Consider the following 16,329-nt stretch of genomic DNA (forward strand, 5'->3'; position numbering starts at 1 on the left):
AAAAAATGACTTGCGTTTCCACGTCGTCGCTCCAGAATCACCCTCTGTGCTTACACCTCCACTCCACACGATCTTCCCCCTCCCCTACTCTGGTCTGTTGGGTTGTCAAGATGGGATCGAGTGCGAAGAAGAAGAGGGAGAAGAAGAAAGATTTCCAGGTCCGTAGCGCGCCTCGACCTCAACCTCCATTTTGCACTGGCCCTGCTGACGCCTCGACAGAAACAGAAACTCAAGGTGGGCAAGGCCAGGCCCAAGGCCGACAACCACACCGATACTAGCTTTCGCTCCAAAGGTAAGGTACCCTTTACCCTGACCCTACCTAGCTTTGGCTCTTCCGGCCCAACACCCCTTGATGTCGTGCTGACCGTCGCACAAAGCCATCGTTCTGAACCAGCAACTGGATGTCAATGCTCCATCGCAAACGGCCACCTTCCTTCACCACGTCTCACTGCTCAGTTCCCGCTCCGACTCTCAAAGGCGGGATTCGCTGGCTTACTTGACGTCTCATGTCGCATCAACTCCTAAAGGAAATGCGCTGCCCATAACGACGAACGCTCTGCTCGGCAGTCTCTGTCCTCTGATCCTCGACGGCTCTGCCGGGGTTCGAAACCAACTGCTAAAGCTGCTTCAGACACTTCCAAATGAAGGCATCCGCGACCATGTCACCAAAATGCTGCCCTACATGCGTGCCGGCATGACACATCTGTCGCGAGATATCCGAGCCACAGCGATAGACTTCTTATCGTTTCTGATCAAAGTCGCCGGACCCGAGCTGGTCTCCAGTCCCGGAGGCTGGTACCAGACATTGGAGTGCTTCACTACCGTTCTCGGCTGGAGATCCGCCGATGCGAGCAAGTGGTCGTCCAACAAAGCGTCGTTTGGAGGAGATGCCAAATCGACTGCGCGCATTATGCAAGTTCTTGCCGAGTTTTTGCAAGCAGGACTTGCGGGCGACGAGGCCGCAGACTCCCGCGTGGGCCCTCTGGCCGCCGATTATCCTTTGTGGTTCACCAGCTCACTTTTGACTCCTGTCAAGTCCAATGCTTACGCCTACTTGAATCTCTTCGGCCAGCAAACGGAGGACGAAAATCAAATCCTTGATGATCGAGAGGACAGGTTACGGGTCTTTGTAACCCATTTCCAGCCGCGTATCTTGGCCGGCGCCGATGCTGCGAAGCAGGAAGGCGGTGAATTAGGACGTGCTTCAGGCCTACTCGCCAGAACCCTTGATCGCACGCAGAATGCAGACACCGCTGGAGATCACAGGCGTCGCATTTCCCTGCCTGTGTCGAACCGGCCAAGGAACTCCAGCTCAAGCCCATAGGGGATGACTAGAACCTCCGAAGGAAACAGCAACAGGGAAACCTTCTTTACAGAAAGACCACCAGTGAAGAGAATCACCGAGGAGTGCTGCTTGTCGTGGGAAACTTGCCCAACAAAACTCGCGACCGTCCTTACGCTATGGTTCGGGATTGAAGCATAACCAGCTCGAGGCTTATGGGGCCACTACGTCGCCAGTACTCATGATATAAACCTTGACCCCAACCACTGTCAGTCCGAAGGTGCAAACTCGTATTCAGCTGCGACGGTTCGGCTGCCCGAGCCTGCCGTATACAAACACCGTCGATCTGGCCGAACCAGGTCATCTCCAGACACGCATTTCTACGATCTGTTCTCAAAGAGTGATGCATCCACACTTCGGGAGGAAGACCTGGGCAATGCGAACTCTAAGAGTGGCAGATATTGTATTTCCAGGCGGCGATTTAGCCAACTGACTAGTAATCAGCAACCAGCACACATCACCGGCCATCAGCCGCTTACTCCGTACAGTCTGTACACCTCGATCTCCCTTATCATTTCTCACCAGGCAACCTTGCCGCCAACCACTCGTCGACTTTGACAGCAGCCCACTCGTCTCGATCAAACCAACCGATGAAATTGCGATCACCGAACCCACCGATCCAATAGATCTCGCGAACGACCAGTCTCACCCACAGACCCTTGTGCGCGGCCCACTTCTTTCCAGGCAACCAGAGGACACTGTCACCGTGGGCTTTTGTGAAACATGCCGCAATGTCCTCGCTCTTGACCTCGTCGTCCGTTATCTTCTCCAAGTATCCGACCAGATTCAACCGTGGAAGGTTCGCCGCCGACCAGGGCTGGTGATGGGTGAGCTGCGCGTACTGGTCCCACCAGGACAGTGTCAGCGAGACGTTGGAGCCAGCCAGGGCGTTCTGCGTCGATGTCGACACTGTCAGGGCCAGAAGAGTTGGGTTCCCGCTCGGCTCCTCGCACGAGGCAATGTAATCCGGCAGTCCAATGGGCGTGTTGGCCACACCTGCAGGCACACGGTCTGAGGTGATGTTCTCGGGGAACACGGTGGTGAGGATGCCGGTCTTGGAGAGGCCGAGCAGACGTCGACCCAGAACGGTCGACTCGTAGCGTGAGGGGATTGTGAATGCCGAAGGGTCATCATCTTCTTCTACGGGAGCCAGCTCGTTCAGAGTTGGCGGCGGTGTCTCGAGCTCGAGCTGGAGCTGGAGCTGTAGCTCGCGGGCTTCTATCTCCAGCGTTTCAACTGGGACGCAGGCAACATGCGACCCGAGCAGCAGCACTGCCGACAGTAGCCGTCCGGCCAGACGCATCTTGTCTCAATCAAATGTAAACGTACTGAAGAATCTTCCCCCAAATCCGATTCGCTCTGCTCGAGCTGTTTCCCTGGTTTTATCTGTCCCTGAGCGAACTCCTTTTCGAGATATATTCCTGAGTCGCTTCCCTTCCCAATTCGTCTCGGTGCAGTGTATCCGTTGACTTCCACTGGCAGCGCTTTTGCACCGACCAGGCAAACTGCAAGTTGTGAATTCCTGTGCACCACTTCCGAACGCTCTCAGAGCACAACGGTTCTTGGATCGATTCGACTCGATCCGCCCGTAGGTAGATGGGTAAATGAAGTTGTTAGAGGGGTAGATATAGGCAGGTAGGTGGGTAGGTAGGTAAGTAGGTAGGTAGGTAGGTAGGTAGGTAGGTAGGTAGGCAGGCAAGTAGGTAGGTAGGTAGATTGTGTTTGTGCCGCTCTCCCACTGTCTATTAGAGGCACCACGACCCTATTGTCTGCCCGCTCGCCGAAGGTCAAGGTCAAGGTATCCAGATATCCAGATAACTAGATATCTATGATAGCTCTAGACCACCTTCCCTTTCTTGTGTCTTTTCCTTTCTTTCCTCTCAGACGGCGCCCGGTCTCAGGGTCTCGGAACCACCAAGCTCCGCGAGAACTCGTAGGGAGAGGGGCGGATTCCGGCGGGACTCGGAGCGCGAGTGATGGGTAGATAGATGGTAGATAGGTATGGAGAGGAGAGAGTAGAGCTCTAGAGCCTGGTCTCGCTCAAGCTGGTCTGGATGTAATTGTGAAGAAAGTAGAACACACCACCTAGGTATGGCATACTCGAGTAAGTACTACGTAGGTAGAGATGGAGAGGGGCCCATCTCGTGGTGATGAGCTGTAATCTTATCTGATACTCCCACTGTCCACCGTAGGTACTAACATTCAGATGCGACATCGGCCTCGGTAAGCACGCCACATCAATCATTCCATAGTCTTGTCATTGATGTCTTAGGTACGTACTACCTTCACCTAGGTATGGCTCGCCGTTATAAGCGTGGGAAATACTGGGTAGTCATACCGGTATACTGTGTATTGCTCTGATCACGCCCGACATTATTGTCCGCCGGCCACCCCTATTTTGTAATACCTTACCTAGTACTCCAGCTACGACCATTATCAAGTGTCAAGACTCGGGTCTTGACATCTGGTCATCATGTGTACGACGCCAAACACAGAAAGAACCCAGGCGGGGCACCAGACAGAAGGAACTGGAGGTAGTTTTGAAGTACTAAGTTTGAATTCAAGAAACTATACAAGGAATCTGCTAAGTAAAAAGTCCTTTCCTCAACCCTTTGGAACCCATTACTTCCAAAAGGCTGTGACTCCGCAGTTGGTTTCATGGTTTTTGACTGGTGTTCTGGTAGCACATGACTGTCTCCAGACAGTATAAGCCTTGTTAGCCTTGTTCAGAAGGACATGCTGAACAAGTTACAAGACATCATACTTGGTTGTCCACAGGAAGCTTGTGGAAGTATTGGTACCGGATAGACTGCGGTACGACAAGGACAACCTCTCGTACAAGAGCTCTCAGGCTGGAGATCACCAGGTTTATGACGCCTCTGGTCTAACGTGGAGCGGTGCTGGATCATGACTGAAAGACCATAGTAGCCTAAACTCACGACCAAGGGTCCGATCTAGAGGCTTAATGGACTCCACCAATGTCTGGCCGGGTCTGCTTGAAACCTGAAAATGTCAATTGCCTCCAAACACAACCACTAGATCGACTATCTAGGAAGCGATAATCATCGAATCCTTTAGATACTGCGATGCTAGATCTGGTGCGGAAGCAAATTGCTGGATCGAACAATATGTTGCAACACGCTTGTTGTCCAGATTATTCGGCAGCGCTCTCCTGGGTACCGCCCAACTCTTCGTTGGCAGTTGCCATTGCTTTGGTGTATTATCAAAGAAGGGCTGAAGAGAATCTTCGCTGACATCAAGATGCATACTGCCACTGCGTAGGGTTTGGTGCACTTGTGACTGAAGATTGCACTCAGTCTTTGATAATGTTCTCTTGTGGCCCCTTGGGGACTCGTTTGTATGTTGATGGTCATCCCCACCATACGTCCGGCGTCGTTGTGGCGTCGGTGTCGCGCTCTGGCTGGGCGTTTCAGATTGTGTGGATAGCGACATGAGGACGCGGACGGCGTTGACTTCAGAACTTGTCGTCGGGTAATGTTTAGATGACTTGTTTCGTAACTCCTCGCCGCTTCCATAACCGTGGTCATGGATTTGGGCCGGAATCACTGACTGAATGGCGGGATAACCTTCTCCACTGATGTGGTCGCTTGAGACGGCTGACTTGGAGTCTTCCCCTGAGATAGGTTTGCAGTATCGGTCGGATGACGAACACACTTGCGCGAGAGGAGAACTGGACAAGCCACCGCTAGCAATCCGCAGTCGCGGAACTGCCGAGGCCAAGGATGACCACGATGAATTCGAGGAAATGGATGACGACCTGGACCTTGATGTACGAACTGTAAAATCTGAGGCAACCGATGCTGGGGAGGAGGTTGAAGGAGTAGTGGACCTGCTTGGGATCTCCTGAATTGTCTCTGCAGGACGCATCAGGGATCTTACAGGTGGCAAACCAAAGCTGTTAGGTCGTGGCGGAGGGCAACGCTCCAAGTTGGCATTCGCGATGCACTGTCTTCGCATACTCCGCAGGGCGTCTACGGAAGCCGAACAACGGAGAGAAGGTGTGCTGGAATTGTTTGACCATGGACACTTGTCTGCAAGCCGGGGAGTAGTCTGTGGAGTAGGAAGATTTCGTAGCTGCGGCTGCATGGGCAAGACAGAGCTTCGCGCAGGACTCGTCTGAACCGGAGTTTGGGGAGTCTTGGTAGTCTGGGGAGTTTGACCTTTGCATTGTTCCGCGCTCCGTGGCTTCAGAGTGTCACTGAAGTTCATGTCGTAAACTTGGCCTACATGGTCTGGGCTCGACGATAGAGTATCCCAGGCCCTGCTCGGTTGCTTGGTGAAGTGCGGGAACATGATCTGATCGGTCTTGTCTTCTGGTAGATGTCTCCGCAGAAAGTCATTCACGAGCACCGGATCATTGACCATAGTAGGTTCCAGCTTCTGAATCACATCCGTCCACCATTGGTCTGAAAATATAGTCTCCTCGGCAGGATGGCCTACGTCGACTTCAGAGACCATGCTAGCCAGGATCGCGTTCGTGCCACTACCAGGATGGCGAAAATCGTAGTTTGGGGATGACCGACATCGGGATTGTGGCAGCTCTTTGGCCAATTTGCTCAGAGCCAGCACAATCTTGCTCCAGTTGTCGAAGAACTCCTTGGGGACATGCAGGTTGTAGTCAATCTTGAGAAGATATTCTCGCTCGTTCTCGTTGATCTCACTGCTGCGGAGGCCAGATATTTTACTCCAAGCCCTGGCGGAGTAATTCCTATCCTGTAGGTACTTGGAGGCTAACATGAGGGCTGACAAGAACATCCGACGCCCACATTGCATTGCACGACACTGAGATCTTGCTGAGCTCTCCCCACTAGACTGTGCACTCTGCTGTCCTCTTGCGGAGTCAGCACAAGGCAGCTTTGCCTTGAGCAAGATTAGATAATACAATGCGACCTGCAATGTCGAATAACTAGTCTTGGACCGTCGCAGAGTCTCCTGGATGAAGACGCGCAAAGGCAGTACGCCAGCGCCATTGAAGCAGGTTGACATCATAGGAGGGCAGGCCGACAGTGGCCAAATGGCAGTAATGAGTCTTGTGGCAAAAATAATGAGAAGAGACACGAACTGATCAGTGACATCAGTGTCTCTCTTGAGCTTCGGTGGGGAGAGTAGATTTTTGCCTGAGCAAGATGATCTGCGAAGAGAAAACTTCTGGATATGGTGTCCAGCGGCAGTGTCGACCATGCGAGGGTCGACGCTGGTCTCGGGACATTTTTGGGACGAGTCAGAGGCCCGTGGTCGAAGGCTGTTCGAGACATTGTGACTCAGGCAAGAGGGAAGGCTGGAGCAGGTGGACGGTTCACAGGTCTGTAGCCCCTTGAGCAAGTGCTCTGGAGGTTCAATCGATGACCGAGACCCCTGGCACGGCTTCGGCTGCTGCACGTGCTCCTTCTCGTCCTCGTCAGAGAAGACGTCGACCGGATCAGTCGCATTGGTCCATGATGTATGAGACGATGATTCAGTTGAGTATGACTCGTGCGCTGAGTCGCTGATGCTCACATTATCGTCAACAGTAGCGACACTGCTTTGGTCGGCGTCGTTGGTGAATGTAGACCGACCATGGAGCGAGGTAGAATCGGAGACTTTCTCCGTGTTGTAGAATTCACGACAGCCGGATCGGAGCCAATCCGAGACTGAATCCTGCACATTTTGGGGGCGATAGAGGTTGGAGAGGTGTACAACCTCTCTAACGCCCATCTTCTTTTGGTTGCGAGGAGACTGCGCCCCAATTTCGAAGGACTAGAGCTCCTACAAACCAGTATGATCACGTAGGTAAATAGAGATGCCGATGTAGAAAGAACCAGTGAGAATGACCTGGCAGTGCGTTAGGAAAGTCTATTTAATGTAGAGCGCAGTAGGGTCTTACCGAAGGATTGCAAGGGATTGCGCCGCAAACCCACCGCAAGTCAGAATGCAAGTTTTGACTGTTCCTGTTGTCAAGACAACTTGATCAGGACAAGCACCAGATCGATGTCCACGCGGGAGTTAAGCCGTAACTAACTCGCGCAGGGAGATATCGATATACAAATGCTCGTCAATCTCAAGATAATCCTGGTGTAGGTTTACCAAAACAGCTTGCAACTCTGGCGGTGGGCTTTGACGGACGGACGGTAGTTCTAGTATGTATGACCCTGACCACAGACTCATGGCTGGACTTGGATTTTGTTTTATGACTGTAATGGAGTGGAGAGATGGAGGTGCGAGCGAGTGCTGGGTGGCGCTGGCCGACTTTCAGGCACTCAACCGAGTTTGTTTGGGACGAATTTTGTGGTGAGACGAGTTGACAATTAGCACAGGTGAAAAGTACCGTGAAATTTGCGTGGTTCGACGGTGAAGGTGTGCCGGCACAGTGAATGGCGAGGCTTCAAGGATGGTATAGATCGGGAGTCAGCCGATTGAGGTCTGCAACTCTTGGTGACAAAAGCGGCTGTTCTCTCCAATATGGTGGCCAAATTGGTATAGGGACAAAGGTATAGGATCTGTAGGCAACCATGTTGAGTTGAGTCAGTTTCTTTGTTCGATTCATTATGAGTCCGTCTCAATGTTGTCCGTGGCGAGGTGCGCGGTCAGGAGTGCTGAGTGCTTACGGGAATAGGATTGCTGTGCAGTACAGGACTGGGTCCTTGTGTGTAGCCTTGAAGGCAGAAATGTATTCAGACAACGGCACTATAAAGTAGCCAGCAGCCTCTGCTGCGATCCATGGAGTGCTTCATCTTTGTCGCCGGTAGAAACGGACTCCGGCGCTGGTGGTGAGGTTGCAGGGTGGCTCTATGTATACGGGCTGGGCGGCGACCTCGCCACTGCACTGCGCCTGCGCCGCTCAGATCAGCGGATGACTCAAGGAGCGAAGCCAGCGAAAATCGAACGCCTCCCAAAGCCCAGAAACCATCCAATCCATCGCCCACCACCCTTCCCTCTCCAGTTGCTCCAGGGCTCCAGTGCTCCAGTTGAACATCCACCAACCCAGCCAGGCATGCAATAGTATCCAACTTTGAAAGGTGATGGCATAGTCCTCGATTAGGACATTCTATGTTCACACTAATTGACACATTCTTCCAGGCATTGATTCGGAGCATCATCGTCTCCAGCACTTACGTCTACAAAGTACGCTCTGCCTTGAAACTGCTGGGTTGCCTGTATACCTAATCCCGATTACTTCTTCCTAAACGTCTTTTGTCTCGGGCTTGCACCTATCCCGCCTGCTTTCCAGTAAAAAAAGTCTCTTGCCAGCAGGGGGACACCTGTACAACAGGAAATAGACACAGGTGACATACCATGTCCATATCTGAGTGTCGTTGAAACCGACATTATATCAGATTTCGTTGATTGCCTGGTGATCTATCACTAAACAACTCTCTCCGTTGCTCTACACCGACGGGCTTCTGATACCCGATAAATCTCAGTCTTCGCCTGACCGACCTCAAGCTTCCTCCTTACGTTGCTGGGAAGAGTTGGAGGGTGACAAAGACAAGCAGGTGTAACCAGTGTACTCCGTATATTTGCAGAGAAGCAGCACCGAGTAGCAAAAGCAAAAACCAACGAAGCACAACCAATCTTGATGTCCGACAACGCACGGCGGACCCCAAACGGACCATCTAGTCATGTCCCCGCGTAATCGTCAATCACTGGGAGCCTGATTCGCCCCCGAAGGAAGGGCACTGTTGCCGTGATGGTGGCGCTGGCTTGCTCATCGAGGAGAGGACGTGCAGGGAGGCACACAACGAGGAAGCCGGCGACCCATGACTCAAAACAGTAGACCTGATTCAGATGGCGGCAAATGAAAATCCAACCAACGCCACCTTGCCACTTTTAGGCTCTTCCCCGACAAACTCATCCACGCAAGTCGCACGGACCAGAACCAAGTATTTACGGTCCGCATCAAAGTCGTCGCAAGAGGCGTCCACAGCGTTATCTTTCGATACTGGTATCGATATCGAAATCGCTTCAATATTCGCCCTCCTATTCCGAGGCAGATGAGCGAAGTCCCGAGAGAACACACCCGGGGGCTAGTCTAGGGACTGGGCGCCCAAGGTTGCCTTGACCATGGGAGTGGTGTTGGTGGTGGAGATCACCCCGTTAAGAGCCCATTGTTGCGCCTATAGATCGGCCGTTGACTCTTGGCCGCCTCTAGATCGTGACCAGGACTTCCTACGAGCTCCGAGACTCTTGTGTGGATACAACCCAGTCTAGCCAAGCGCAGGCAGGACAAGTGGGTGGTGAGCCTCCGGCTTACGATGACTCGGAATAGGGCCGACCGGATTGAGTTCGGCGATTCTGCAAGTATCCAGCGATCGCGTAGGCAGAGATGCCCAATGTTAAGCTCCACACGCTTCGGTCGGCCTCCTCGGCGCCTTCGTCTTTGCTGATACGGGTAAGCCGGACATGTTAGAAATTCAGGCTATTGATGTACCAGGACTGTGCCAGCCCACCGAGGGAGCCATAATGATGATGGTGTTAACGACAATGGCAGCATTCCTTAATTGGCCCAGTGAGTGAGCGAAGTGATCACACCAGACTGCGAACAACTGAGTCGGGTTTCACGAGATCCTCTGGCAAGCTTCTGCCTATCCGAATACGGACATCCAATCAATACAGACACGATCACGATGTTTGGCCCTCTAGAGATGCCTAGTCAAACTCACATCACAACGACACTACACAGCGTCGGCCCGAAGAAGATTTCAAGTTTCAAGACTTGGTTGGCGTTGAATCTCCGTCAAGGCGAGCCAGTTGATCGCCCTCAGGCTGCATCAAGAGCTCCAGGAGTGCTCGCCGAAAGTTGAGCGGGTCAGCTTAAGAAACGAACCGTCTATTGCCGCTACAGCACTGCTTGGGTGTCCAACAGATACGGTGTCATGATGGAAGAAGCGCCCAAAACTACAAAAAAGTCCAGGCTGCTGTGGATAGGAGTCCTCATTATCTTCTTACGGGCGCTTTGAGTGCTGCCTAGAATGGTGAGTCACGTGGGCCCCAGCTTGTCTCATGGCCCTAGAACTATCTTCTAGGGCTTATGAGGATCTAAGGAGGTGGATAGATGGTGTGGGTGAGGAGTGTCGTCCGCATATAGTCAGAAGAGATGGATGGGGTATTATGGTGAAGTTCATCGGGTGGCTCTACGTACTAATATCAGAGTTCGTATTCGGGACAGGCGCACGACGCACACATGATGCTGGCCGAGGCCCTTCCTTGCAAGAGCAGCCTGGGGCCTGAGCCTAGGTCAGAGGACAAGACCACACGGCTAGACCTCGTCGAGGACTCCAATTAATGCAGTGATACGGATAACTTGTTTCGCTTCATCTATGGTTTCCAACGTTGCCTGGTGCGACAGCAATACCCAACGTTGATGCAGTGTCAGCTCGTCCTCGTATCGAGACCCCTGACAGGCAGCCTTGCCCACCACACCACAGAAATCTTCGATATCGACAAGACGCTCGGTACGAACCTGAGACGTCAAATCATCTGGCGAGAACCGCTTCCTCTTCGCCACTTGAGTCCTTCAACGACATTCCTCTGGCATTCCTCTGGCATTCCCCTGCATTCCCGCTGGCCAGTGTTGAGGCTCTCCACGGCTGAGTAGAATAGTAGAATAGTCTATTGCATTCGGTGGTGGCCGAGAGCGTGTCCGAAGCCATGTAGTAGTATGGAGTACGGAGTACTCTGTGCTCTATTTCAAAGCGTAAATCTTACCACTGCTGACTCTTTGAACCCAACCCTCTGCCGAAACCTCTAGTGGCTCCATCTATATCCACGTCTGTGTTTCGACTTGGAAGCCTGTGGACGCGTCGAGCGCCGTCAAAGATCCGACCGCACTGATGAGGGCCATTTTCCCTCCCATCCCGCTTACCGGAACGCGGCCACGAACCGCGATGTATCTTGGAAACCCTATGCTCGACCAGATTTTATATTCAGTCCTGGATCCCTGAGGCGTAGTATTCCGCGCGTCCCCCCTTTTCTCGCCACAACTAATTCCTCACAGCCCCTTCGGATCTCATAAATTCATCTTGGGAGCCTTTTCATAATAATGGGCCATTTCCAACCCCGCCCGCTTGAAGCCGCATTTGACATAGAACCCCTCGTTCGCCTCGCTACAGTCGAGAATGCTCTTGTAGCAGCCAACCCTTGCGGCAACGGAGTCGAGCGCCTGGATAATGCGGAGGCCAAGCTTCTTGCCCTGCTGATTCTTCGCGACGGCGATATCTTCGATGTGTCCGACCAGCCCCATGTTATGGATGAATTTGCGCTCGACAATCACGGCCCCCGTGCCAACCACCGTCCCTGTCGTGTCGCAGATCACTAGGATGTAGTATGTGTCGTTACGGCTAGCCATAAAGTCGTACCGTGCGTTGAACTCTGCTAGTGTCGGCTCGCCAACCGTCGTGAGGACTCGTAGAGTAGGGAGGAAGCCTATGGGTGCACACATCAAAGTATTAGAATATAGAGGTCAGATTGGCAAGAGGCCAAGGAAACAGGAAACACCAAAGTCGGACTGGAGGGGTAGGGACACAGTAACGTCAACACATAGTATGAGGGCATGAATACAGTCGATTGAAGGCTCCAAAGGCCAGGACCAAGTCACACATCGCCACGTAACCATGCGAGACAAGCCAAGGGATATGGATATGGGCACATACCGCCAGAATAGTCGCTTCGTCGAAGTGGTCGGATCGAGTAGCCCTCGGGTAGACTGGAGGAGACGTCGTCACCGATCAGCGACGGCGAGAATAACGGCGGGTCATCGTATTCTTCTATTCCTGCCGGCGCCGATATAGGTGCCGGTGTTGGTGTTGATGTTGGTCTGGAGCTGGCACCGTTTGTGACGGCGGATGTCGTCCCGTTCGCGACCGTCGACGTGGGAGTAGAGTCTATCCTTACTTCGGACAGGGAAACTTTTGTGCTTGCTTCTTTCTCATGGGCAACCGCGGATTCGGTCGAAGGGTTCGAGGTCGAAAGGAGGGACACTTCGGTGGGAGTTTGAAGGTCTGCCATGGCTGGCTGTGGACAGACTCGACTGGTTGACGGCCCCTGGTGTGTTATGGGACTGCTCGGAGGTCAATTGTCTCCTGAAAAGCCGAGGATGAAGGAAATGAAGGGTGCAAATGAGAGAGTGTAGGTTTAATGAGCTTCGGTCGTTCCAATGTTTATTGGTATCCCTGAATCGGAAAGGGAGAGGTGTTGTTGAGGATTTGCCGCGCCACCACACGATTCTAACTCGCCTGCGTCTATTACAAGGGAACTGGAGACTGGAGACTGGAGACAGAGAAGGGAAAGGCACGTAAGAGTCTCGATCAGTATCGAGCTGGGAAGCCGAGACTCATCGTTGAGTCCAGAGTGTTGGCCCCTGCGGTGTCAGATGCGGAAGTCAGCTTAGACACTATTTGTTTTGGCGTCGCAGCCTGCAGACAGAAAGTCTGACCCTGCATTCTTGACGATCCTGACAGCCTCGGTCAGGCCGCAGGCACAGGCACAGCCGCAGGCACAGTTTAGCTATAAATAAATAGCTTTGTTTGACCTATCTACTCCCTTGGGGCGGCTGCGGCAAGATCTGCACAGCTCCTTTCGGTGGCGGTCGCGCAACTGGCTATAAGCGCTCATCTATCGTGTCTACTGATGTAGGAAGGTGATCTTGTCAGGTGCGTCCTGAGACAGATTGCACACCTGTCGGAAATCCCCAAAGAAGTCTTTCCTCGAGGCAACGAACTTCTGGAAATCCGCCAGCCGGACCGCATGCTTGATCTTGTTGATGGAGGGCAGCCCCGGAAATCTCATCAGGCCGTCGTTGACAAAGAGCCTTATGAAGTGTTCCTTGGGGCTGGCCTGGAATTTTGTTCCACAAGCGATTCTTTCCAATACCAATCTCCCACCCATTGGCACCACGTCGCTTGTCTTCCAGCGGCGATCCCACTTCATCCGGTTGCTAGGCAGTTCTTGTACAACCGAATGTTCGTTGAGGATTTGCAAGGCAGCCATGACGGGCACAATGTCTCCGTCATGGACAAAACTGAAGTAGACATCTTCTGAGGACTTGTTCGACATGAGGTTCTGGGTAGCGTCCAGCCAGAGCCATCCCATCACTCCGGCGTAAGCGTTGCCCGGTCCGGCTCGGTAGAAATGCAGGAGATCCCGGGCATATGCGAAATGCGACCATTCTTCATGCGTAAAGACGTTGCACCAAGCACTGGAACCCCGTGCGAGTATTTCGAAGCCACACATCTCCATCATGCTATAGATGTCCACATGGCTGAGGTCCAGTCCCTGAGCAACCTGAGCAAGTCGTCTGGCTATGGGCGCTGTAAAGACTCTTTGCCATTCGTCCAGTTTTCGATATCCGTGGTCATGGCCGTATTCCACATCTCTAGTATAGTTGTGACAAGTATCGCCGGGAGTGAGGGTATCGGCGCCCCGGTCTTCGTCTTCTGGGATCACTTCTAGGTGAGCAGAACCGTCTGATGACCAATTTAAGCCGAAAAATCCATCGGCGAAGTATTTGGCGGTCAAGACATCCCTCGGCGAACTGCAAGACCAGAATTTTGTCGTCCGGTCCTTTGGGACGAGGTGATCGTAACGTTCTCGCAGGGATTTGCCGGTATTGAAGGCTTGCACTGTCCCAGCATAGGGACCAGCGGCAGTCAAGTTCTCAAATGCTGGGCTATAAGGGTCGGTGAAATATGTCCAAGACTCGAGAAACGAGAGCGACCCTTTGAGAGTGACTTCGGGACTGCGTAGCCGATCTAGCAGCTGGAGGTGTCTAGCACCGGCATTTCTCGTAGGATACCGTTCGGCATGACGCGACAACTGCCGACATAAGCATTGAGTACAATCACAATCGCTGAGTTGATTTCCTCACCACGTGGACCTGATCGACCGAACACTCTTCTGGAAGTAAGGCATCAGAGTAGCCAATTCCATCTATCTTCGGGATCCATGGTCCATTGCCGCCCAGATGGTAGAAAAGATCCCAAATCGCCACCAAAACCGCCGGACAAAGTCCAAAAGTCGGCAACAATGAAGAAGTCTGACAGACTTCGTTTCGTATCTGGCCGAGGAAGCTTGCTGCTAGAAAAGCTGAAATGGCGATGAGGATGACCAAGAAAAGTCTCCGTCGCCAAAGTCCTGGAGCAATGGTCTTGGACTTCTTAGCCTTGGAGGGAGTGGCTGGCATTAGGAGTGATCTGTACTGCTGTGAAGGAAACATTGAGACGACAGCCTAGGAGTGTTTTGTAGGCATCTCAGAGAAGGTCATGCCATATCTGGAGCCAGAGGCCAACAATAATGAAGCCTGACACACAGGTGTCACCAGGAACTGAGGTAGAGAGTCGGGGCCAAGGAAGGTTGCTTTGTCTCCTTCTACAACCGAAACCTGGCAATAGGACAGCCAGTCAAAGCTGCAAAGCCTACACGCCCATAGCTCAACGGAGCTGTGAGTTTGGAGGAGAGATGAATCTGTAAACGTGGATGTGGTACAGGCGTGAACTGGAGGGGACAGGGAAACCGCGGTTTGAAATTCATACAATACTTGCTGCTTGGGACGGAAGCGCAGGTAAAAACTGGCCAGAACCTGCAACCCTCCATCTACTTTTACATGCTGCCTACCTCAACGTGTCTCTTCATCAATGGCTTGTATTGTCTGGCAATGGACGTGAACAGCATATCACCCAATATCCCACTCTGCCGTTCGCCGACTTTCCAGCCCGAAGACCATTGAGTGATTGTGCTCCGCATCGGCCAGAGGCCGGACAAATGCGATGAATTGCCGATAGATACAAAACCTGGGATATTCATCACTGTAAAAGGGCGCAGTCTTGTCCTTTGCCCTGGGAGAAGGTACTCCGTCTTCTCATCATTTTGCGCACTCTGTTGACTCTGACTGACCTGGGACGATTGACAACATGGGTTCGACCCTGACTGACAACTCTACGCCAGCGGCGCCACATTCCTACCCAGTACCTTCGCCGGGCGTATACTGTCCTGCAGTGACCTTCTTTGATCCCGACACTGATACTCTTCGTCCTACCGAACAAGGCCAATACTACTCATACCTAGCCAATTCGGGCCTGACCGGGCTGGTCATCTTGGGCACCAATGCAGAGACCTTCCTCCTCACTCGCGAAGAGCGGGCTACTCTGTTACGATTAGCACGCAAGTCGGTTCCCGAAAACTATCCTCTCATCGCCGGTGTGGGCGGGCATTCGACCGCCCAGGTTCTCGAGTACATCGCAGATGCGCACGCTGCTGGCGCCAACTTCGTCCTCGTCCTCCCTTGCGCATACTTTGGCAAGCAGACTACACCCGCAGTCGTTCACAACTTCTATTCCGCCGTGGCAAAGGCGTCTCCTCTCCCTATCCTCATTTACAACTTTCCTGCCGTCTGCAATGGCCTCGACCTTGACTCTGACACCATTGCAGCGTTGGCGCAGGAACACCCGAATATCGTCGGGGTCAAGTTGACCTGTGGCTCAGTGGGCAAAATCACACGTCTGTCTGCGACCTTCCCGCCTGAACGATTTGCTGTGTTTGGAGGGCAGTCAGACTTCTTGGTGGGCGGATTGGCCGCGGGGAGCGCTGGCTGTATTGCCGCGTTTGCGAACATCTTTCCCAAGACGGTGGCCAAGATATTCGCCTTGTGGACAATCGGTAAACATGACCAGGCATTGGCCCTGCAGAGGATGGCTGCTCACGCAGAGAGTCCGACCAAGGCTGGTATTGCGACCACGAAGTATGCCGCTAGTCAATACAGCGCCAAAAAGGCGGGGATACAAGGTGACCTCGAGGCCATGCTGCGACCGCGACGCCCTTACGAAGAGCCAAGCGAAGTGGTGAAGAAGAAGATCAAAGAGGTCATGACGCCTCTGGACGAGGTTGAAGGCACACTTTAGATATCTCTTGGGTATTGCGGGTCGAAAGGAATCAAGTGTGAACGATCACAGTCGTGAACATGATGAGTCGAGACCCTACTACTACATAGAAGCGGT

At 52.9% G+C, this 16,329-nt stretch overlaps 6 protein-coding genes across 6 annotated transcripts; 2 read left to right on the forward strand and 4 right to left on the reverse strand.

The window, feature by feature from the left end:
* Positions 1–110: 110 nt before the first annotated feature.
* Positions 111–1,324, forward strand: A1O3_03466 (uncharacterized protein; the record flags this gene model as incomplete). Its single annotated transcript, XM_007733604.1, has 3 exons — positions 111–158; positions 220–292; positions 378–1,324. 3 exons carry the CDS (start codon positions 111–113, stop codon positions 1,322–1,324), a joined length of 1,068 nt encoding a protein of 355 aa, XP_007731794.1.
* A 529-nt stretch (positions 1,325–1,853) lies between these two features.
* A1O3_03467 (uncharacterized protein) lies at positions 1,854–2,645 on the reverse strand (the record flags this gene model as incomplete). The annotated part of the gene is made up of 1 exon (XM_007733605.1): positions 1,854–2,645. The coding sequence occupies one exon, from the start codon at positions 2,643–2,645 to the stop codon at positions 1,854–1,856; it is 792 nt and encodes a 263-aa protein (XP_007731795.1).
* Positions 2,646–5,048: 2,403 nt separating this feature from the next.
* Positions 5,049–6,100, reverse strand: A1O3_03468 (uncharacterized protein; the record flags this gene model as incomplete). The annotated part of the gene is made up of 3 exons (XM_007733606.1): positions 5,049–5,217; positions 5,323–5,479; positions 5,524–6,100. The coding sequence occupies 3 exons, from the start codon at positions 6,098–6,100 to the stop codon at positions 5,049–5,051; spliced, it is 903 nt and encodes a 300-aa protein (XP_007731796.1).
* A 5,248-nt stretch (positions 6,101–11,348) lies between these two features.
* Positions 11,349–12,346, reverse strand: A1O3_03469 (glucosamine-phosphate N-acetyltransferase; the record flags this gene model as incomplete). Its single annotated transcript, XM_007733607.1, has 2 exons — positions 11,349–11,764; positions 11,992–12,346. 2 exons carry the CDS (start codon positions 12,344–12,346, stop codon positions 11,349–11,351), a joined length of 771 nt encoding a protein of 256 aa, XP_007731797.1.
* A 615-nt stretch (positions 12,347–12,961) lies between these two features.
* On the reverse strand, positions 12,962–14,519 carry A1O3_03470 (uncharacterized protein; the record flags this gene model as incomplete). The annotated part of the gene is made up of 2 exons (XM_007733608.1): positions 12,962–14,152; positions 14,205–14,519. 2 exons carry the CDS (start codon positions 14,517–14,519, stop codon positions 12,962–12,964), a joined length of 1,506 nt encoding a protein of 501 aa, XP_007731798.1.
* A 727-nt stretch (positions 14,520–15,246) lies between these two features.
* Positions 15,247–16,233, forward strand: A1O3_03471 (uncharacterized protein; the record flags this gene model as incomplete). Its single annotated transcript, XM_007733609.1, has 1 exon — positions 15,247–16,233. One exon carries the CDS (start codon positions 15,247–15,249, stop codon positions 16,231–16,233), a length of 987 nt encoding a protein of 328 aa, XP_007731799.1.
* Between the last annotated feature and the right edge of the window lie 96 nt (positions 16,234–16,329).

This window comes from Capronia epimyces, assembly GCF_000585565.1.
Source record: "Capronia epimyces CBS 606.96 chromosome Unknown aczIQ-supercont1.3, whole genome shotgun sequence".
Classification (NCBI taxonomy): Eukaryota; Fungi; Ascomycota; class Eurotiomycetes; order Chaetothyriales; family Herpotrichiellaceae; genus Capronia; species Capronia epimyces.